Genomic DNA, 23,280 nt, shown 5'->3' with positions numbered 1-23,280 from the left:
AAATTTAGCTATTTGTTCTTTGTTTTCTTTTACCATTTTTGGATTAAAGCATTGACTTCTTATATCCTCATGGCCACCTCCCTTATTTCTGCTTAAGTTTCAATTATGTAACAAGAATGAAAACTTTACTTAATTATTCTTTTTTTCCCCTTTCTTTCTTTATTTTAAAACAATACAGGGCAATCTAGAGCAGCCATGATACCTCCCAAGCATCCACGGCAGCCTAAGGGAGCTTCGGATGATGCCATTGCCTTTGGTGGGAAAACAGACCAAGAAGCACCTAATGCTTCTCAACCTACACCACCCCCACTGCCAAAGAAAATGATCATAAGAGCCAATACAGAGCCAATCTCCAAAGACCTCCAAAAATCCCTGGAAACTACTCTTTGTGTCATGGCTAATCCCACCTATGATATCGACCCGAACTGGGATGCCAGCAGTGCTGGCTCTTCAATCAGTTATGAACTCAAGGGACTGGACATTGAGTCTTATGACTCCTTGGAGAGACCTTTGCACAAGGAGAGACCTGTGCCCTCAGCAGCAAACAGCATCTCCAGCTTAACCACTCTCAGTATTAAGGATAGATTTTCCAATAGCACAGAGTCCCTATCCAGCCGGCGTGGTCCCTCTTGTAGACAGGGCCGGGGTATCCAGAAGCCACAGAGACAAGCACTTTATCGAGGACTTGAGAATCGTGAAGAAGTGGTGGGTAAAATCCGAAGCCTTCATACAGATGCCTTGAAGAAACTGGCTATTAAATGTGAAGACCTCTTCATGGCTGGGCAGAAAGACCAGCTCCGTTTTGGGGTGGACAGCTGGTCAGACTTCAGGCTAACCAGTGACAAGCCATGTTGTGAGGCAGGTGACGCAGTTTACTACACAGCTTCATATGCAAAAGATCCACTTAATAACTATGCAGTCAAGGTAAGAAAATTTTGTAAATCTGATTTTAACCTTCTCCAACACACTGTTATTGAGATGGGTCTGGTTTTATTTTTTTTTTTCTTCATTCCTCCATTCAGCAAAAACTTATTGAGCATCTACCTTACACCAGATATTGTGATAGAAGAGAGGTTAACTCATTATCTAGAGGAGAAAACAGATATGTAAAGAGACAGACTTATAACACAGTATACTGAATGCTAAGATAGAAGTAAACAGAATTCTGTGGGAGCTTAGAAGGACCTTAACCCAGACTCTCGATGCCAGAGAATTCTTCTTGAAGTAGGTAATACTTGAGCTGTGATTGTTTGCAAAGATTTCCTGTACAAATGAGGTCTGTTATGTGCCTTCCATTCTATACTTCTGTCTTTATCCTCTAGCAAATAAGAGACCCTTGTCTATCCCTGCTTTCTAACTCCTCTGCTTCCTGGAGAAACATTTTTATAGAGGAAGGTAGCCAATATTTGTTGATGTACCAGGAACTTTTTAGTGTTATATAATTTAATCTTCACATCGACTTCATGGGGTTAAGATCTTTTTATCCATTTGACAGATGAGGAGAATAAAGCTCAGGGTCACACAGCTAGCAATTAGTAGAGCTAGGATTTAAACACAGATCTCTCTGACTCCATAGCCTACACTTTGTCTGTTATGTCACATATTAACTTCTTAAATGTATATCACCCATACCAGACAACCCACTTCTTTAAGAACGCTAAAACTCTTAAAATCAAGAATTCTTGAGCAATTACATTCACTGTAACAGTAAGCCATAGGCTTCATCAATGTAATAAATAAAGCATGGACTTTGAAGTCCAAAAGATCTGGGTTCAAATCCTGACTCTGCCACTTAGTAGCTCTGTCACAAGTTGCTATTCCAAGTCTCAGTTTCCTCAGCTTTAGAAAGGAATAAGAATGGTACCCATCTTATGGGGCAGTTTGGCTAAAAGAGAACAAAATGCCCCTGATAGGTATTCACTTCTTTCACTATCCCTTAGCTTCTTCCCTAGATTATTTTAGGAGAACAACAATCTTTTGAGCCTCAGTTTCCTCCTCTTTCAGATGTTTACAACAATGATCCATCTACTTTGTGGGACTGAGGTTAGGATCAAGTAAGATAATGCATGTGAAAGAGTTTCTAAAAACATAAAGCTCTGTGTAAACTTAAGGTAGTGTTCTCCCTTCCCATAGTCCCTTTTTACTGATTCTGTTCACTGGTTCAAAACTAATTAACATATCTAAACGACTTGTACGTGTTAATTTGGCTTAGAAAGACCAGATGGTGTCTTAGTAAATTAATGGATAAGGTAAACGATTGGTCTTGCCTGTCTATCAAGACAGAATATATTTTTGCACCAGACCTTCAGCTGGCTGCTCCCTGCATTTGCAGCACCTAAGCCACTTCACTCTCTGGTGACACTCGCAGAGTGACCCTGTGCCCCAGCCCACACTTTTTAAATTAAACTGAGGGGTAAACTGCAGAGAGAGGATCTAGATTCGAGTTAATACGTTACTGTTGAGTCTAAAAAGGCATTTTGAGATTCTGTGTAGCATTCAAGAGCTGTTATACCGGTTGGAGTTATGCGGCCTCATCTATCTTGGGCCTGTATTGCTACAAGATCACCAATGCAAGCAAGATGAGTACCTATTTCAGAAGGGGACATTGAACTATCTGTTGTTCAAAACAACTAAGAAGTAGGGCTTGACTAACTTTATGTATTACTGCTGTGCAATCTTGTCTCTTTCCCAAATCAATGGTTTGGTATTGATTTCTTTGCTTGTAATGATGCAAAAGCAACCTCCAAAGAACAGGTGGCAAGTGGTTATATACTGAGAGTTGTTGGCAGGTTTGGGAAAGGATGTTTTGCACTAAATGGTGACTATAAATGTCTCTTTGAAGACCCTCTAGGCATTTGTAGAAGGATCCAGTTGATAGTATAACCTTAAAGGAATAAACTACTAGGACACTGTGAACCCTACCTTTGCAGAGATAAGCAAAAAAGACAGCAGTTGGCTCACACAAACAACTTTTTACTGTTTGTCTTCTTAAAATATCCCTTTCCGTACTAATGGAATTTAGAGTAGCTTAACAGGTATGACTGTCTTTCTCTCCCTCTCTTTTTTTTAATTGAAGTATAGTTGATTTACAATGTTGTGTTAATTTCTACTGTACAACAAGGTGACTCAGTTATACATATATATACATTCTTTTTTTTATATTCTTTTCCATTATGATTTATCCCAGGACATTGGATATAGTTCCCTGGGCTATACAGTAGGACCTTGTTGTCCATCCATTCTATATGTAATAGTTTGCATCTACTAACCCCAAACTCCCAGTCCATCCCTCCCTCCCCCTACCCACATCCCACACCCCACACCCCACACCCCACACCCCCTGCCAACTCCACAACCACAAGTCTGTTCTCTATGTCTGTTGAAGAGACTAAAAGGTCTTTTAAAATGTTACAAAAGGAAGTTGGTGCTAGAATTTAACAATTTGAAAACCAGAGGATACTACCCCTTAAATAACAAGTCCACTGCAGTGATAGAGTACTAAGATCTTAACTTTGGGTGTTGTCTTAGCTGTAACGAAATACTAAGACTGGATGGCTTAAACAACATAAATTTATTTTCTCACAGTTCTGAATGCTGGAAAGTCCAAGATCAAGGTTCCGGCTGATTTAGTGTCTAGTCAGGGCTCTCTTTCTGCCTTGCAGGTGGCTGCCTTCTTCCTAAGTCCCCACATGGCTGAAGGGGTGGGGGCTGCCTAGTGTCTCTTCTTATAAGGACACTAATCCATATCAAGGTCCCACCCTTGTGATCTCATTTAACCCTAATTACCTCTTTGTAGGCCCTATCTCTAAATATAGTAACATGGGGGGTTAACACGTCAACATATGAATTGGGGGGGTTCACAATTCAGTCCATAGCATTCTGCCCCTGGTCCCCCAAAATTCATGTTCTTAACACATGCAAAATATGTTCAGTCCATCCCAACAGCCCCAAAGGTCTTAACTCATTCTAGCATCAACTCTGAAGTCTAAAGTCCAAAGTCTCATCTAAATATTATCTAAATGAGATATGTGTGAAACTCAAGGTCTGTTAAATCCTGAGACAAATTTCCTTTCCAACTGTAAACCTATGAAACTAGTCAAGTTATGTGCTTCCAAAATACAGTGGCGGACAAGGATAGGATACACAATCCCATTCTAAAAGGGAGAAATCAGAAGGAAGGAAAGGATGATGGGTCCCAAGCAAGTCCAAAACCTTGCAAGGCAAATTCTGTTAGATATTAAGGCTCAAGAATAATCCTCTTTGACTCAGTACTCTGCCCTCCAGGCCCACTGGGATAATAGCATCACCGCTGTGGCTCTGCTGGGCACCCTGATCCCTTGGCTCTTTGTAGGGGCCCCGCCCACATGACTCTCTGCCAGGGCAGCCTACCCCTGAGGCACTGAGCAGGTTCCTCCCGGCCTTCCCAATCTGTGGGTAGGTTGAGAGTTTTCTAAATCTTCAGGCCCTGGTTCCTTTTTGCTTAACAATTCCTTCTTCAGTTCTTTCTCCCTTTGCACTTCACTATAAGCAGTCAAGAGGAAACAAGTCGTTCCTTTAACCCTTTATTTAGAAGTCTCTCAGCTAAATATCCAATTTCATTGCTCACTAGTTCTACCTTCCGCAAAATACTAGAACACAGTTTAGCCAGGTTCTTTGCCATTTTATTAGAAATCTCATCTTTTTTTCTATTTTCTAATAATATGTTCCTCGTTTCCGAGACCTCACCAGAATCACCCTTAATGTCCATATTTCTAGCAACAGTCTGTTCATAAGTATCTAGGCTTTTTCTATTATGAATCTTAAAACTCTTCCAGCTTCTACCCAATTCCAAACCCACTTCTAAACCCACTTCTACATTTTTGGGTATTGGCTACAGCATTGCCCCACTTCTCAGTAACAAGGTCTTAGTCTGCTTGGGCCGCCATAGCAAAATACCATAGACTGGATGGCTTTATGAACAACAGAAGTTTATTTTCTCCCAGTTCTGGAGACTGGAAAGGAGGATTCTATTCCTGGCTTATAGACAGCCACCTTCTTGCTGTGTCCTTATGTCAGGGCTTGGGAGGGTGGGGGAGAGAATATGTCACATTGGAGGTTGGGGCTTTAACATATGAATCTTGGGAAGACACAGTTCAGTTCATAGCTTTATTCTGTTTTTCATTCAGTGTGATATCTGAATTGTATCGGTCTTCAACGAAATGTAGTCAGCTGACATGAGTCCAAATTCTGAATCTATCATTGTGTATTCCCAAACAAGTCATGTAATCTCTCTTGATTTTCACTGCCCTTTCTACCTGGTAAGATTGTTATATGTGTATGTGTTTATGTAGTGAAACTGCTTTTGTAAATTATGAAGTATATATAAAATATAATAAAACTGCATTATTGTTGTTAACAATAATGGAAAATTACTTCTCAACATTCTTTTGTCACTCACTATTATTCTTCATTAATATTAGGCACTAGCCTGAGCATATTTTGATAGGCTCTGCACTTAGATATTTTCTTTCTCATTCCTTCAAAGTCATAATCATCTTTCCTTAAAATTATGAGAGAAAGCTACTAATGTTACAATCCCTCAGAATTTTAGCACTGCCAAAAATTGGAAACAAAGTGCCTGATATTAAGGAAACAATGTAATAAATTATGGTATATCAGCCCAATGGAATGTTTGCAGCCATTAAAAATGGTCCTCATGAAGACTGTATAAAATCATGGAAAACATTTTTTGTAAAATGTCACATTAAAATAGCAGAATACCAAATACTATGACCATAACTTTAAAAAAATTGACCTACAAAATGGTAATATGCAAATAATTTCTAAATTAGAGTGGTGAGGATTATAGGCAGTTTTTATTTTGTTTAAAAATGATGTCATAATGTCTTTTCATTGAAAAAGCTAAGGAATTGGAGATTTTGGATCATTTGATACTGAGCTTTAAATTTGTGCTTTAGCAGCTTATTAGCTGTGTTACCTTGGCCCAGTTACTTGCCTTTTCTAAGCCTAGTGTCTTTATCTGTAAAATGGAGAAAAAACTTCATTCTTCTTAAAGCCATTGTGAAAAATCACAAGAGTCAATATGTACATAGAGATGTATATAGTGCTCAGAGCATCATTTGACACAAAGTAAGCATTCAGTAAATGGTAGCTATTTATTTCACCACTGTCTTCTCATGTACCTAGAAAACGCCTCTATTTTCTTAAAGAATCCAGCTCTGTGAATTTTCTTCTCTGATCTTCTTATTTATTTATTTATTTATTTATTTACACCAGGTCTTAGTTGTGGCAGGCGGGCTCCTTAGTTGCGGCTAGCAGGCTCCTTAGTTGTGGCATGCAGACTCTTAGTTGTGGCATGCATGTGGGATCTAGCTCCCTGACCAGGGTTAGAACCCAGGCCCCCTGCATTGGGAGTGCAGCATCTTATCCACTGCACCACGTGTATATAATGGGCATTCAATAAATATTTCTTGACCTTTCAGCAAACATTTACTGTATAAAACATTGTGATATCTCTGTTATATCACATTTAACAGAATAGAGAAATACATATGAATAAGACAAAAAGCCTTGCCCTCAGAGAGCATATATCCCAGTGGGAAAGACAAAGGCATAAATAACTTTTAAACAAGACATTATAATAAAGGTTCACAGTGGTGTGGAGATGTAAAGATAAATAAAGATTAATGAATGAAAGAAGTCACTGTTAACACTTACCTCAGGGCCAATAAAAAAGGGCCTCTAGTGTCCATTTCACACTATTCTTAGGGGTGAATACAGTGCATGGAGAGAATAGTGGAAAATTGAGCTATGGAAAGATTTGGGACCAAATTTAGAGGCTTTGATTGATGAGCTTAAGAGGTTAGGCTTTATTTTGTGTTTTGTGGGAAACCATTAAGGATTTTTAAATGGAAAGATGACATAAGATTAATGATTTTGGAAGTAAACTGCAGTGGAAGAGTCCAGAAGAATCGGAAGCAGGAAAGCCAGTCATTATGCTATTGCAATAGTCCAGGTAAATAATAAAGAGATCCTGAGATAGGACCATGGAAAAGAAGGGACAGGCGGTGAAAGAGCTGAGGCAGGCCGTCGACCATGTCTGGTGCGTGGCTGGATGTAGGATGAGGGCACTGCGCTAAGATTTCACAGAGGAGCAACCCCAGGAGGATGGTGATGCCATTAACTGAAATATGAATCAGAAAAGCCAGAAAGATGAGCTTTCTGTGGAGCATGCCCATGAGATAGCCAAGTCAAGAGAAAGCCTGTAACCAGACAAAAATGTGAGTTCGGTACTCAGAAGGGAGGTCAAGTTTACCTAGTCCTCTCATAAACTTGATTTAGTTCAAACTATGGGAATGTATGAGATTGTAGTGGTAGAGTCTGCAAATTGGGAAAAGGCCCACACAGCTAAGTGACCTAAAGCAGGAAAATTCAGAGAGGATGTAGCAAAGAACAAGGGCCCACAGATCAGAGTCCAAGATTGCAGAAGGCTTGAGCAGAATGAGGAGAAGGCAGGAGTTGAATCTCTGGTAAACCTCAAAAAAAATACAATCTTGGTACTAGTGGAAGTGGATATCCAGTGCAGTGAGTTAGTGGGAATATGGAACGGGGAGGCTGAGGAGGCAGTGAGCACAGCGTATTTTTAAGTGTTTTGGTGAAGGAAAGGCCAAATTGATTCCCAGACAATATTTAACATTCAACTCCTGTTTCTGTGTTACTCATGTCTCCTTTTATCCCCTCGTCACCATTTGGTGAGCCACCACGCGGTAGATTGGACCGTCTGTCTCTGTGGCTGCACGCTGGCTGGCCTCCAGCCCTTAACTTCCCTGCTCTAAATAAAATCCACCTTGCTTTTGCCACCTTTCAAAGAATCTGGGTAGCCACTGACCAAACATGTAGTCTTCAAAGTACACTCATCAACTTTAGAAGGGCGGGCCTTCGTCATTCTACACAGGAAGAAACTGAGAACAGAGAGGAACAATTATTTCTGCATATCGTCATTAGCTTTATGGCAGGCTGCCTCCTTATTCCTACATGGAACTTGTCCTGTTATATCATACCTGAGTCAGTAGATTGACCCTGCTGTGCCTCAGTGTTATCCCTGAATGGACAAATGACAGCCTTTTGCCTAGAAGCAGGGTGGACAGTTGGTAAAATTATGGCTCAGTGTCAGTGGGACATTCTTTTTTCACTGTTGTCATGAGACCATTTTATAACAAATGCTGCTATGTGAGACCACATGAGAAATTGATGAAATTACCTCGAGGAAGGTGATGAAAATCTTTTATAAGCAAAAAGTATAAATTTCTGACTTATTTTTCCAGTAGTTCCAACTCTGTGGTACTAGGTATCTTCTCTTTTTAAAGTAGTCCTGGTCTTTGTTCTCAGGGATAGAGCACACAAAGCTCAGTGAAGATGTACACTTTCCTATTAGAGCACTGGAGCAGCTTCTTTTCTTCCAGCTATGTCAAGAATCTTGTTAAAAGCTTGTAATAAAGTAGAGGTGAACTGTGGAGACCAGCATCTTTTATTGCATTTTGACTCTGGAGTCTCCGTTGATCTCATTTGGGTGGATGCTGAGAAAGCAAGACACTAAATGAAAAAGCATTAATAGGAATAACTATGATTGGTAGGAATTTACAACTAGTTCAGACTATAGGATCAGGCAATTAATTACTGGCTTAGTGATAAGGAAAAAGCTATAAAGGAAACCACTTTCATGATCATAATTCAACACAAATATGCCCAGCGTTGGAACTTCACAGAAAGTGATTGATCAGCAGCCAGCTCTACAGACTCATAGCCATCCTAGGTCAGTGTCCACTTTATTTCAGAGCTGAACACATACAGAAGTGCCTTAAAGTCTCAACTGGAAATTGATTTAGAAAGGAGAAGTTTGGAGTACTCATGTAAACCTAGAATCAAAATGAATTGTCTAGTAAGAAGAGAGAGCCATAGCTTTAATTAATGAGGTGAGAGGACATAGATGGGAATTATAAATTGGGATTCAAATTAAGTGAATTCCTAATCTGGGCCCTCAGCAGGTTATTGAACTGTGCTGTGCCTCAGTTTCTCTAGTGTGATCATCCTGGGTGTCATTCTGTCAGCCTAAATTACTGGCTCAGGAACACAGGTGATTTTCTTTTGTTCCATATGCTGAGTGGGAGCATAAAAAGATTTGATGAGTACAAATCACAAATAAAATAGTAAAATCTTATACAGTTGACTTCTTGAATTTCTCTTCTAGACTCCAAAATGTTTTTTGGGCATGTGAATATTTTTGCAGCAATTCAAGCTGTAAAATACCTGGCCTACCTGACAGGTCTCATAGCAGATTCCTAAAGCATGGAGTTCTGAGTACTTGGGGCCCAGACAGCATTTATATATTAAACACTTAATCCATTTTGAATATATTTGTAACAGCATTGAGTGTGTATAGGTCTTAGCTGTGTAGCAGCAAGTAAAGCAGTACTCCTCCTGGGCAGATCAAGGAATTGAGGTCAATCAGTGATCAGCCTGTATTCTTAGAGTGAGGTTGTACCAAATAATGGATATCAATTTAGAATTTGCCAGTTTTCATTCTATACTCTTTCCTGTATGGAGTTGTGCTTTTGGGTAATGTGACAAAATACCACAGATGGTATAGTGTGTGTGTGATCTTCAGTGTTTCTCATTTTTGTCCCTCTACCATTCGTTCCCTACAATATCCATCTCACTTTAAGTTCACTGAGGAACTGTAAAGTGCATTGTGCGAGCTGGAAATGAGAATCCCTGCTGATAAAGTGGAAGTCAGCTGAAGGCATACTAGGCTGAGTGGGCCCATAATAGAAAGATAAAAGCTAATGTAGAATAATTTTGAAGAGTCCTGTATTTTGTAATTATTGCTTTCTTTGGGGAAAAGAGAAAATTGAATGGAATGATGAAGAACAGTGTTGTTTTGTGTGGTTTTGTGCAATACAAAACCCCTGAGCCTCCAAGGCAGCCTGGACTCGGCAGACAGCCCTCATTGTTCAGATTTTACTCATTTGTGTAGTCAGGTCATGAGCGTTTATTACCCAGATTTGTCAGCCATTGCCCCCTCCCCATCACCTTGTCAACTTCCATGTGTTTAATAAAAGCTATGCATATATTCTAGCTGTTCTGAGTAAATAAGCCTTATGGCTACACCAGGTCAGATGTCACCTTTCTTAGTATTTGTGCAGACATACTGAGCATGCACTAGGTGCCTTGCTCTGTGCTGGAACCCAAAGATACAAATATCTGCTCTTAAGACAGACAAAAAAAAAAATGTGATAGCTGTAATAATAGAGACATGTACATGAGATGCAGGTGAAACAGAAAGGAGGTTTAGGGTATGTAGCACTTTCTCTCTTTGACACACATGATGCATGTGATGACTTTGAAAAAAGTAAGTGGGAATCCCTCAGGCATATGAGGGGATAAGAGGAGCCTAAATCAGAGAGAATACCTGGAGGGTAGGAGTAGGGCTCTGGCTGCATGTAGTTCAGTGTGGCAAAAGTAGAAGAGGGGTGAGAAATAAGACTAGAAAGAGAGGCCAAGCCAGGACTTTATCCTGTGAAGATAATGAGGAACCACGAGGAAGTTTATCCAATTTTTTTTTTTTTTTTTGAAAGGTGGCTCTGGTGACCACGTAGAAGGTGTATTTGAGGGGAATCACATGAGAGGCAGGGAGACCAGTTGGAAATCTTTTGTAGTAGACCAGCAAATGATAATGGTAGCCATAGAGATGGAGAAAAGAGGATAATTTGAAAGTTATATGGGAACAAAATCAGTAGAAGTTGGTAATTAACTAGATGCAGGGAATGAAGATGGAGGAGAAATCCAGAGTGAACTTCATATCTCATCTAGATGTTGGGACAGATAACAGAGCCATTCACCAATAGAGGGCATACTGGAAGAACAGGGTATTTGGTGGGGAAAAGTTCAGGTTTGGTTATGTTGAGTTTAAGGCGTCCATCTATAGGATGGGACATACATGGAGAGAAATCAAGTAGGCCGTTGTATAGATAAGTCTGAAGCTCAGAGACAAGTTTGGATTGCAAATGTAGATGTGGAAGCCAGCAGTATATCAAGATGGCTGAAGCCGTGAGCTTACTGAAGGGAGTATGTCAGTGAGAAGAGCGGATAGAGAGCAGACCCCTCAAACACCAGCATTTCAGGAAGCCTTTGGGAGGAAAGTAGAGTAAGTAAGAACAGATAATACCCCACTCCGCATTCAACAACTGATTTATTCCATAGCCATCCTGTTTTGCCAAATGTCCACCTTTTTCCCCCACCTCCCTACTTTGTTGCCTTAAACTGAATATCTATTCCACTCCCCAATACTGAAAGGGCAGCAAGATGTACACCCTCTTTACAGGTCCCAGGCATCGTGGGCATTCTGAAAGGGTCAGTAGCATTAGACACATAATGCTGTCTTCTCCTTCCCAGCTGCTTTTAATGAGGCTTTACAGTCAATGCCCCCCACAGTCTACTTTTTTAAAGTTAGCTATCTAGGTTGAGATTATTATAACAAACATAAATGCTTTATAATGGCAAATTTGCCTCAAAGATATGCAGAGTAGTTGCCACGAGCAACACAGAAAATGAGCTCCTGCACTGAAATGAATGTTTGGAATTAAACTTCTCGGGTTGTGTGTGAGGATCCATTGTCAGCTCTGTTTCCCCACTAAGATCAGGCTTGTGTTAAGTGTTGTATATTTTGACCTGGGTCTAAGAAGGTCTCAGGAGAGATTAATTTGGCTCTGATTCTGGAAGCATTTTTTTCCCCCATTTTCCAACAGATGATTTAACAGTGGTTAAGGAGTCCCCCACCCCACTGTATTTAGGGGCTCTGGCCAGATTGCTTCAGGATGCTGTGTTCCACAGATAGGAAGCTTGAGGAGCTGTCAGATACTTGTTTGAATGCACAATTGGTAGGAATCAATATTTCTCCTTCCCCTTCTCTGTTCTCACTCATCTTTATTAACTCAGACAAGCACTCAGTTTCCCTCAAACCTCTGTTTTTGTGACAGTGTATCGTCCACATTGGTGGGTGTGGAACTACCAGCTGGCTGACTGTCCCTTTTGATGTTCTTCTGGCTTCGTCTGGAGAAGTAGCTCCGGAAGGTGTGCCTTGTGAGTGGGCAGGGAGGCAGGAGTCACTGTGCCCAGGATGGGCATCCTTTCCTTCTTGTGCTCCTCACACGAAGTGTTCCCTTTTCATGAATTAGGCATTGCCACCTTCATAGAACCAAGAACTTGTCCACAAAGAGGACCTTTGGCATATTTTACAAGATTCAACCTTCACCAGCCTGGTTTTGTTCTCTTGCTGCAGTTTCCGTGCAAACGACTCCAGGATCTTGATGTTGCAGCTCCCTCTAGTGTCACTGTGGCTCAGGCTCTCCTAGGGCTTTTCTTCCCATTCAGAAAATGTACACAGTACAGTCTGTCAAAATTGGCAGCATTTTAAATAGGCTTTCCCATACATAGTCAAGACAAATAGGAGATGATTTTTCTCCCATTACAAAAGGGAATCTTACATGAAGATATGGGACCATTCCAGATCCAGTTTTGTTCCTATTTCAAAATTTTGTGAAGCCTAGGAGTCCTGTGGAAATCATTCTTCTTGAGGAGTGGATTTTTCAGTTCAAGCCAGCTACGCTTTGTAAGGAAGGAGTATGAATTCCTTTCAAGAAAAGTAAATAAAAATGGGAGGCCAAGAAGAAGTTACCTTGATCTCTGCTAGAGAAAATACTGGGTAAGGGAAGAAGGAATAAAACAACAACCAGCTGGAAGAACCCTGTCCATTTGTTCTGGAAAGAGTGGCTCGTTTTCTGAAATGACTTTTGGACTAGAAATTTATCATCTGAAGTCAGGTCATTTTGAGTTTTTTTTTTTTAAACTAAAGGAGTCAAGTTATTAATATTTGAAAAATGGCTACTATGTGGTACATAGAATAACATAATACTCCTACCTAAATTAACATCATCGCAGGCTCCATAATAAAGATTTATGAGATACTCATCATATGAGAAATCCTATTATGCAAATCTCCATAGGTCTGTGTTTTGGTTGTAACTGTTCTCATGGTTATGAGCCAATTAAAAGCCCTGGTATTTTGTTTTCCTCTTTCACACTCCAGTCTTCTCCCTTTCTCCTTTGCCCTTACAACTAGAGTGACCCATTATTCTCCAGCCTGTCTACATATTATAAGATGAAGAGATAAGGAAGTGCTAGCTCCTCAGCTTGGCTATTTAGGCAGACCATTTTCCTTCAGAGCATCCAAAATGACTGAACAATTTATCATTTCTTCTTCGTAAATCACTTTGAACTTTTATCTCAAGTTGATCTGAAGCTAAACATAAATTCTTGTTGTAGGATCCATGCTCTTATCTACTCACAAAGCTCTAGGATATCTTATATAAATGTGTGTGTGTATGTGTGTGTGTGTGTGTAGATAAAATTAGAATAGAAATAACGATTAGAGTATCTTCTCTGCTTCTAATGCCAAACCACAAGGTGGCAAGTTTTTTTCAGTGCAACTTGGTATAGTGAAAACTACAGTTGGGCCAAACAGTTCTCTCTCTCTTAGCCTTAGGTTGGCCCGTCTTAGATCAGAACATGCTGTTGATCTTGACTTGTTTGTCAGGGCTGACCTGGCATGGAGGTGTGAAACTTTAACGGTCCCTCTTTAGCTGCCCTCTATGAAACCTATGGTCAGAGAGCCTCCCTGCTGGGGCTAGTGGCTCTCAGACTCAAAAGAAAGATGCATTTTTCTATCTTGCTCTCTTTGTTCAAAAAAATATGAGGATTCTATAATGCATCATTTTAACATTTACAAGTTGTTAACTGTTTTAGTCATTATGAATGTTACATTTGTACAGCTTTGTAGTTTACAGATATGCTCTACATACTTGATCTCATTTGATTCTCATAATTGCCCTGTGAAGTACGTTTCAGTATTCTTTATATTGTCTCTTTTATTAGAAAGACTGGGACCCAGAGAAATTAAGAGAAATGCCCAAGGTTACACAGCTAGTAGAGAGGCTAAATGCTAGGCCTCTCAAGTCTTTGGTGAGTGTCCTTTCTATAGGATGACAGCTAGAGTTTAACTACACAGTCTAATCCAGCCAAACTCAGTGGTATTTGATTGACTTTTCAAAGGCTGAGGAGTTGGGACCTTTGAACTTTCATTCCAGCAGGCAGTGTGATATTGAGCAAATTATTAAAACTGGAAATGGGGTTAATGGTGCCATGTCCTGGGTCTAACTCCCATACAACTAAGTGATGACTAGTATAGGATTTTTAAATACCTAGTGACATATAAATATGAAATATTGCCAACAGTACAGTATAGAAAGAATTCATGTTGTGACTAATGAGCATACAGGATTATATATTATACTGCATGTGCTGAGACTTTGAGAGCTTTCCAAAGATAATACTTTCTGAAAGATATATGTTTGAACTTGAACTCAGTCTGGGGATATCTCTGTCTTAAGACCAGAAGTTTGCTTAAAGAAGAAATGCTTACTGTGCCCTCAAACTTATTAGGTAGGTGGTAGAAGACTTGAAGAAACTTGTTTTCAGGCCTCTGTGTGTGTGTGCGCGCATGTGTGCATGCGTGTGTGTGTGTGGCATTGAATCACTCATATCAAGTCTCTAACTGTAATAAATATGTATAAATACAGTAAATGAGAGAGGGATGTTCCTGTCTCTTGAGACTCCTTTGCCTTTGGTCCCTTTTTAAAAATATCTATTTGAATGGAAATCAGAGCATGCTGCTTCTCCGAACTGAGAACCCATCAGCGTCCTCCTAAGATGTACATTTTTCTTTTTAAATAGAAATGACTAGAAAAGCTTTTTAAAATGTGCATTTCTGTGTTACTGCAATAAACGGGCAAATGTAAACACTACAGAGCACCTGTTGCTGGGAGGCTTTGGTGTTTGTGAGATGCGGCAGCGTGCTCCTGCTGGGGAGGAAGAGTGGCAAGTGTGTACCTGGTTCCCAGGGTCGTGGAGGATCTGTCTGGACCACACTATTATGATCTATGAACGGGTGTTGGAGACTCAGCCTTCCGTTGTCAACTTCTCCTATCATATCATGAGGAGAATCCATTTAGGGGTGATTTTATTTACTTTTTGCTTTTCTAACCCTTTAAGACCAGAAATACAATAGTTGTTTTAGTATGTAGAACTCTTGGCTAATGTTTTTGATCAAGCAACTCTTCCTTGATCCGTAACCACTTAAGGTCTTTTTGAGAGGCCTTATTGCTTGAATATTAGGCCTTCAGTGAGGCCTGTTAAGAGAAAGTGTAAAACTCAGACTCCTGCCATTGAAATGTTGGTTTTGCTCTGACTAGTTGAGACCAACGATTCTCTCACTCTTTCATCTCTACCCTGCCAGTGAACCATGAGTGCCTGAGTTGTGACCATCACAATGACATCCGTTAAAAAGTTAGGAAAACCCACAGTTTACCTGGCCAATTGTATGTCACTCTCCTGACCAGTGATATAATAAGGTATTCCGGCCTACTTTATGAGCCATTTATTGAGCTGCTGTATAAGTCTAGGCTGTAAACCTCCACAGAAAGCAGGTGGAAAATGACTTTTTGTTGTTCACTTTTCTAGATGAGGGGCAAGGTACAGTGGAAAGAGGAAGCTTTGGTGCTAGACAGACTTAGGTTTGCAAACTGGTGGCCCTGGGGTTTTTTTGTTTTGTTTTGTTTTGGTTTTTGTTTGTTTTTTTAATTCTTAGGTCCTCGGCCTACTTTGAAGAGTTAGTGTAAGGACTAGAGATAATACACATGAAGTTAAGCATGTAGACACTGTTGCTGTCACTCAGCACAGGATTGCCAAGACCCTTTCTGAAGACTCAACTCTAACACTGTGTCTTCACTGCAAAGCTGTTGCTTTTGCCACTCCAGACTCCCACCAGTCACCTTCCAGGTAACACTTCTTTACACATCATAAGCCTTATTATGAAAGTGTGCACTTTAAATTGTGTTCTTTGCTTTCTTCTTACAGATCTGTAAGAGCAAAGCTAAAGAATCGCAGCAGTATTATCACAGCTTGGCTGTCCGGCAGAGTCTGGCTGTCCATTTTAACATCCAGCAGGACTGTGGTCACTTCCTTGCTGAAGTTCCTAAACGCCTGCTTCCCTGGGAGGACCCTGATGCCCCTGAAGAGGAAGAGGATGAAATGGAAGCGACGGAAGAGGTAAAAGGAGGAACTGATGGAAAAAGCCCAGAGCCCAGCTCTGAAGCGGAGCCATCCCACAAAGAAAGCCAGGCAGTCGTTAGCAGGAAGCAGAGAAGCCACGTCGTGGTCATCACCAGAGAGGTTCCCTGTCTCACCGTGGCCGACTTTGTGCGAGACTCTCTAGCGCAGCATGGGAAAAGCCCTGACGTGTATGAGAGGCAAGTGTGTCTGCTGCTCTTACAGCTGTGCTCCGGCCTGGAGCACCTCAAACCCTACCACGTCACTCACTGCGATCTGCGTCTGGAGAACCTGCTGCTTGTCCACTACCAGCCCGGGGGACCCGCCCAGGGCCTTGGGCCTGCGGAGCCCGGCCCCACCTCTTCTTGTCCCACGAGGCTCATAGTAAGCAACTTCTCTCAAGCCAAGCAGAAGAGCCATCTGGTGGACCCTGAGATCCTCCGGGACCAGTCCCGCCTCGCCCCGGAGATCATCACAGCCACCCAGTATAAAAAGTGCGATGAGTTCCAGACAGGCATCCTCATCTACGAGATGCTGCACCTGCCCAACCCCTTCGATGAGAACCCAGAGCTGAAGGAGAAGGAATACACTCGAGCAGACCTGCCTCGCATCCCACTCCGCTCCCCCTATTCCCGGGGCCTGCAGCAGCTGGCCAGCTGCCTCCTGAACCCCAACCCTTCCGAGCGACTCCTCATTTCAGGCGCCAAAGGCATCCTCCAGTGTCTGCTCTGGGGCCCCCGCGAAGGCCTCTTCCAGACTTTCACCGCCTCCCCCAGCCCAGTGCAGAGGAATGCCCTGCTCCAAAACTGGCTAGACATCAAGCGAACACTGCTCATGATCAAGTTTGCTGAGAAGTCCCTGGACAGGGAAGGTGGCGTCAGTCTGGAGGACTGGCTTTGTGCTCAGTATTTGGCTTTTGCTTCTCCAGACTCCCTCGGCTGCGTCGTGAAAATCCTGCAGCCCCGTTAACGTGTCCCAGTTGCTGCTCTTACTTCATTGTCGCCTTCTTCAAGTCGCTCACATACTTCCCCTTCCTAGTACTCACACAGAATTCAAGGAAAGGGGAGAGACCAGCCTTCCATCCCCATCCATGAACAGATGAGCCCACTCTGAAAGGTTGTCCTCAGCTCTAAATCCAGTGAGACGCTGAGTCCCTCTTAACTTCACAGAAAGTCAGCCGCACAAACATGCAGCTGCCTTCCATGGGAATGCCTTCCGCCCTAACTGTGCCCCGAATGCAGGAAAATGAAGACATATCCTTGAAGGGACAGCTCCTCTGGTTTGAACTCAGTGAGCTGGGTCCAGTTCCTCCATAATTCTGAATATCCCGTCTTTTTAACACCGTGTATTTATTCTCACTAGCAATAGACGGATTTAACCAGTCCTTACCATCATCCACTAAGCTCTCACAACAGACTTTCTTCCTTTAAAGGATCAATAACTGACTCTCTTACCGGGCAGAACTGCCATCCTTAGCATCAGCCCAGTTTTGGTTCCGGGGACTGTATCCCTTGTTCCAGGAGGAGTAGAAGGACAAGGAGAGATCCCATCCTTTGGGTCATGAACCCATTTTCATTTCTATTATCAATAAGTGTGTGCACTGCATGGAGGACGGCCCTAACAGTCTCCCCTCTGCTGCCACTGCCTGATTCTCCTTCACCTCTACTCTCTCCCCACTTGCCAATGAAGTTTGGGTTTATCGGCCACTTGTGGCCCGTTACAGAGCTGACCCAAGGTGGTGTCACCAGTGCTTCAGCAGGGTGGAGTGCAGTTCAGATCTTATAAATAGCTGGCAGGACACAAGGAGATGATTTTCCTGCATGTGCAATTCTCTAGGGGCCATCAGGGGAACAGAGTTTAAAGTACTGTTCTTTGATTACTGTCAGAGCTGTCAACGTTAGCAGCCAGGGCTGCCGGAGCCCAGATCACAGTTTTCCCTCGAGCAGTAATTGGCCAGCTTCCTTCTGTCAGTAGCCAGCGTTAACTAGTCTACCAAATGCTGTAGACGACAGCCCTGCATGAAACGGCTGTCAGTTGAGCCGTAATGTCTCCTTAGAGGGCATGGCGTGGCTGGCTATTAGGATGGCCAGAAGGCAGGGGAAGGGGAGAAGGCCGCTGATGAGACTGCTGACCTCCTCCTCAGAATGCCGGCCTTTTCTAGAGAGACTGCCTCCCAGTGCACAGGCACATTGCTCCTTGTGACCCTCTGAAATGGCTCTGGAGGACAGCTCCCAGGGAACTTGGATTGCTGAGGTGGGTGGCTGAGAGCTGTTCACCATACGTGGGGTCTGTGCTCCTCCTCTATGGATATATGTGCAATTTTGGTATGTATTTTTTTTTAGCTGTATATACAATGTTTATGTTGCAACTTCACCTGAAGCAATATCTCCAGAAACCCCCCCCTTCTTCCCTTGGCACATATTTGAGCTGAGTGACGAGTGTTCCTTCCACCGGGGTGTGTGTGTGTGTGTGTGTGTGTGTGTGTGTGTGTTTTATTCAAAACTGTGAGTATCTGTTCTGTTTACTTCAACCTTGAAATCCCAAGAGTCACTCAGACAGTGTGAGAGTGTGCACACGTATGTACCCGTGTGTGTGCACGTGCACGCTGGAAGTAGAGGCCAGGCCTCTGGGGGAGCAACCTGTGGCAGGGTTGATAGACGCGTTCTCTGCACTGGATGGTGAGACAGCCCTGGGCCCCTCATCTACCGGTGCAGAGTTTGTTAAAGCCAAGCCTGATTGTGCAGTATTACTTAGATAGCACGTTAGTGGCCTTTTGGTAATTTCTAAACTTTTAACATTATTAACAACCTTTCATGTGATTCACCTATATCAAAGAGGATCAAGAAAGGAGAAGAATGTATTTTATTGTGCTCTTCTTTTGTTTCTTTTTCTTTTTTTTTTAAGAGAATGGGATATGTGAGGCTCCATATGGACCATGTGCCTGTCCTCCTGGCCAGCAGTACAGGACTTCCCAGGGGAGAGAGCTGGTTAGCCCACAAAGAGTCTTGTCTCCTCTGGCCAGAGTACAAGGCTCTGCCCCTAGGAATGGCCACAAGGTAGGCATGCCGCTGCAGGCCAGCAGTCCACTCTCTCTCTCGGTGTCCTGTGACATGGCCACACCTTACCTAGCAGGCTGGTGTTTGGTTCACCTTAGCATAGCCCATGTGCACATAACTCCCTGCCCAATTATACACTGAAGTGGCAGTGCACAGACCACTGACCCTGTCAGCCAGCACGTTCCCTTAGCAGCCCCCCTCCATGGTTTGCATATTGAGACACTTTCTCAATGTCACTCTCGTGGTGCCTTGCCCATGTAAATTTGAATGTTGACTATTTAATGAGGTTTCATATTTAATGAAGAATGTTTCCTGGTCCCTCTATTTGTTCTCTAGGTATCCTCCCTCCCCCCCCCCACTTTTTTTCTCTGTTTCTGTTTTGACTTGGACCCAATCTTCTTCATTTTAACTCTATAGTATTATAATCATGGACACCCTCCACTACCATTATCTCATAGCACTGGCAAACCGAGCACCTCTTCACATCAGATGTGTTTAGTACTGTTTCCATATTCAGATTTGTTAAGGGCAAAAGAGTAATGCCGACTAGTCAGAGAAGGGACTCAGGCTTCCCTGAGACAGGTGGCTAGATTAACAGCTCTCTGAGTGAGGGCCAAGGAATGTAAGGTGGGGAGGGAAGAAGGTGTTACAGGTTAGAGCAGAATAGGCAAAATAACCCTATTTCTAGGCAAGAAGTATTTACATCAGATGGTCCTCCAAATATTTTTCCAAATATGATGAAATTCAGTCAATCTCATATTATCACAAATGTTTTACATTTTCATTTTAATTGTAGTAGGAACTTTGAATACATTCATCAACTGGAAAGAAATCCTGCCCTCAGACACAGACAGACATACATACATATTTATATATATATATATATATATGAGTTTTGGATTGTGACTAGTATAGCACTTTGTTTTCTCAAGTAATGTCAAGTTATTATCTTCAATACTGATTGGATTTTTTCTCTTCTATTGAAGTTTTACTATAGATTCTTCCGTTTATATTGAGAATTTGAACAATTAAGCCGCTATTGGAACTTTTCCTTAAGCCACATGAGCAAGAATAATCTCTCGTACACATTTGGGTACTAGAGAAACAGGACAATGGCTGGAGTAGCCAAGACCAAGACTGAATGTACAGCAGAGTGCCTTGTCAGCATGATAACCTCGTCTGGGAAGGAAGGGAATTAGATGTTCCACAGGAAGGACGGGGGCTGTGAGAGGGCTCTTTTGCTAGCCTGAGGAGAGCCCCTTTGGTGTACTAGCGTGATGCCCAGAAGCTAATTCATCAAGAATAACAGCAGGATGGGGAACAGAGCAGTTGCAACATGTGGAATCAACAACAAAAGAATCGGGGTAGGACGTCCACCAACCCCTAGGCTAAGTCTGAATTGGAAGCCAGGAATATGGCAGTGGGTTTCAAGTTTTGCCCTCGGAAGATAAACCGGGTGAGATATATGGGGGACACAAGTACCCACACTCCCTAGCCTACTGATGTTGAGGGGCTAAAAGTAAAACCTATTTGTTAGGATTTTAAGACTCTGAGTAACCTTTCATTGTCAGTGGGGGACAGTTGTGCTTCCAAACTCAGAATAAGTTTGTGAACTTAGAAAACTCTAAGCCAAGAGATCTGAACCTCTAGAAATATTAATGATATTTCTGGGAGTTAAACTACCTAAAATTGTATTTTAAAGTTTCCAGCATTGTAAAATTTCCATGAAAGATCTTTGGGGCCTACTAAACGGTAGGGTGTAGAAGGATTGCACTCAGCTTCCCAAATTTGAATTAAGAATACTTCGGTGCTGGGAAGTAACCTGACTGGGTTTTGCTGATAACCTGCAACTAGGATTTTTACCTAGATGTTACCAGCAGTGATCTGAAAAAATACAGGCTAGTTCCAGAAATTGGGATGGACTTATTATACTGCACTATATTCCAAATGATTCTAGGTATATAAAATGAAGTATGAGCATACTTCGGGGTGGGGGGGAGGAACTTGACTCCCTGGGTTAACTCTGACATGTTTTTTATTCCCCTCACTAGTTGATAAGGATTAAAGACTCTGGTTCAGCCTAATGAGTAAATAGGATGGCTGCCCACGAAACCGGGTTATTAGTTTTACCTCATTGAAGCTCATATTCTCAAAGGCCCAAAGTGCTGTGCTGAGACGAATCCAAGTGCCGCTCTTGCTGAAGTGCGCACTGCAGCCCAGCTGTCCACGCTGACGTCAGCGCTGAAGGTGGGGATTCCGTTGGACCAAAAATGATGCCATAAGGGAAGCCACAAGAGGTGCAGTGCAAGATCCTAGGTAGAGATTATACCAAAGAAATCAAGCCTTTTTGTCCTGATGCTTCTTAGGTGATGAGGTTGAGTTATGACAGATGCCATGGGAGGAGAATTCACATACATTCCACATCCAGGTATTCAGCTGATAAAATAATGCATCCTCAAATAAGCACCTATTTTTTTAAAACAAGTCCATTTTGTGTATTAGGAAAAAAAAGATGATGATGATGATGATGAAGAAAACCTTGCACAGATTATAAAGTTCCCCGGTATTTAAGGAGAAGGAACTGTTTCTTCTCTCATTGACATGGTTGTGACTATTGCCCAGACTTCAGCTTGGGAACATCATATCCATGTAATACTGAGAGCTGAGGAATTTTTTAAAAGAGATATGGTAGTTTCCATAGGTTTGTTTAAAGAACTCTTGGGAAATTTCTTAACAAATTTTAATATTTTTTTATAAACCTTCCTACTGAGGTGTTTATCACTCACCATCACCACCATTTAATATTTATAAGTGCCCAGAATGTACAAGGTGCTATACAGCTGTTAAACACCCCCTTCTCTGCAGCTGTTTGAAATTAGAGTAGGTTTTTGCGTCAGCCACTGCTAGAAGCTTTCCCCACCTGGGCGGGCGGCAGGGGCTTGCATCCAGACATCCCATCACATGTTTCCCACTCCAGAGAGCCTCCGCGTTTATTCCAGCTTCTCACCTTTACCCATCCATTTGCCTCCATGTTTGTTGTTGTTTTTTTTTTAAATCCAGAAAGTTTCAGGGAATCCAAAGAGGTCGGACATTTTCTAACCTAGCAGAAGTACAGAGTCATATATTTTGCTACAAATATTATATTATGGAAAATCCACTTTGCCCGTGTAGTGTGTGGAAAGTATGTGTGTGTCTGCACTCGTGATAACTTGAATGTTGAACCAGTCCTATGGCTTCAGGGTAGCATTTTTGAAAGATAAACCACACTGCTTCAGGAAACTTGCTCCAAATACTACTTGGTTATCCCTTCCCTTAGCAGATGTGTGAACACACTGGGATGGGATTTTTCTGTTGATGATATGCCGGGCATTTTGGCGTGAGGTGAAGGCGGAAGCCAGATGATGTCCTTCTCAGTGATTTGAATCATGGCAGCCCTCATTCCCCTCTCTCTTTCATTCCCCATGGCTCTGCCCATGCTCTCTTTTTGAAAATCTTGTTTCTTTTGCTCTTTCCTGGAGCTTCACCTCTACTTAACATGTTTTGGAGTTGTATAAACCAACCAGTGAAAGGTCCCCTCTGTCACCAGGTGGCGCCGCCCTTTGGTTTGCTGTGGTACTTTGCTGTGTTCTCTGTGGCATCATGTTACTGTGTAAATAAATTCATTTTCATATACACTAAAAACCAGACAAGCGCTGTCCTTTCAGCAGCTCTCCCACACTGACGTGCTGCGGGGGAGGGGGAGTTTGGTTGCAGACGTGGTTACATCTTAAATCCCAGGATGCATGCCCTCTTGAATGCTCCTCCCTGCTGACCTGGACTATTATTTCGGTTCATTCCCTCCCTAAATTGAGAAAACTAGGCGTGGAAGGGAGCGAGAAGGCCTTCAGCTTTCCCCCAGAGCTCAAAGGGCTGCGGGTTTGCTGTGTGAGATCGCCCCCTGGTGACCAGTCACCATATAGACTTCCTGGGTTTGTACCATTACATGTTTGAGAGGTTTGGTTAG

The 23,280-nt window shown here is 42.3% G+C and overlaps 1 protein-coding gene across 7 annotated transcripts in view; it reads left to right on the top strand.

The window, feature by feature from the left end:
• The window catches only part of PEAK1 (pseudopodium enriched atypical kinase 1), a 310,952-nt gene extending 288,031 nt beyond the window's left edge, over positions 1-22,921 (top strand). For 6 of the 7 annotated variants that reach the window (XM_061180028.1, XM_061180025.1, XM_061180024.1 and 3 more), the window contains 2 exons: positions 179-924; positions 16,030-22,921. In XM_061180028.1, the coding sequence (XP_061036011.1) occupies positions 179-924; positions 16,030-17,190 (1,907 nt within the window). In that variant the 3' untranslated portion in view covers positions 17,191-22,921. The remainder of the gene's footprint in view (positions 1-178; positions 925-16,029) is intronic. The other variant, XR_009699356.1, reaches the window with a different exon arrangement.
• The last annotated feature ends 359 nt before the right edge of the window (positions 22,922-23,280 follow it).

Source organism: Eubalaena glacialis, chromosome 2, assembly GCF_028564815.1.
Source record: "Eubalaena glacialis isolate mEubGla1 chromosome 2, mEubGla1.1.hap2.+ XY, whole genome shotgun sequence".
Classification (NCBI taxonomy): domain Eukaryota; kingdom Metazoa; phylum Chordata; class Mammalia; order Artiodactyla; family Balaenidae; genus Eubalaena; species Eubalaena glacialis.
Note: the sequence above shows the minus strand (reverse complement) of the source record. Positions and strands in the feature narration are given on the sequence as shown.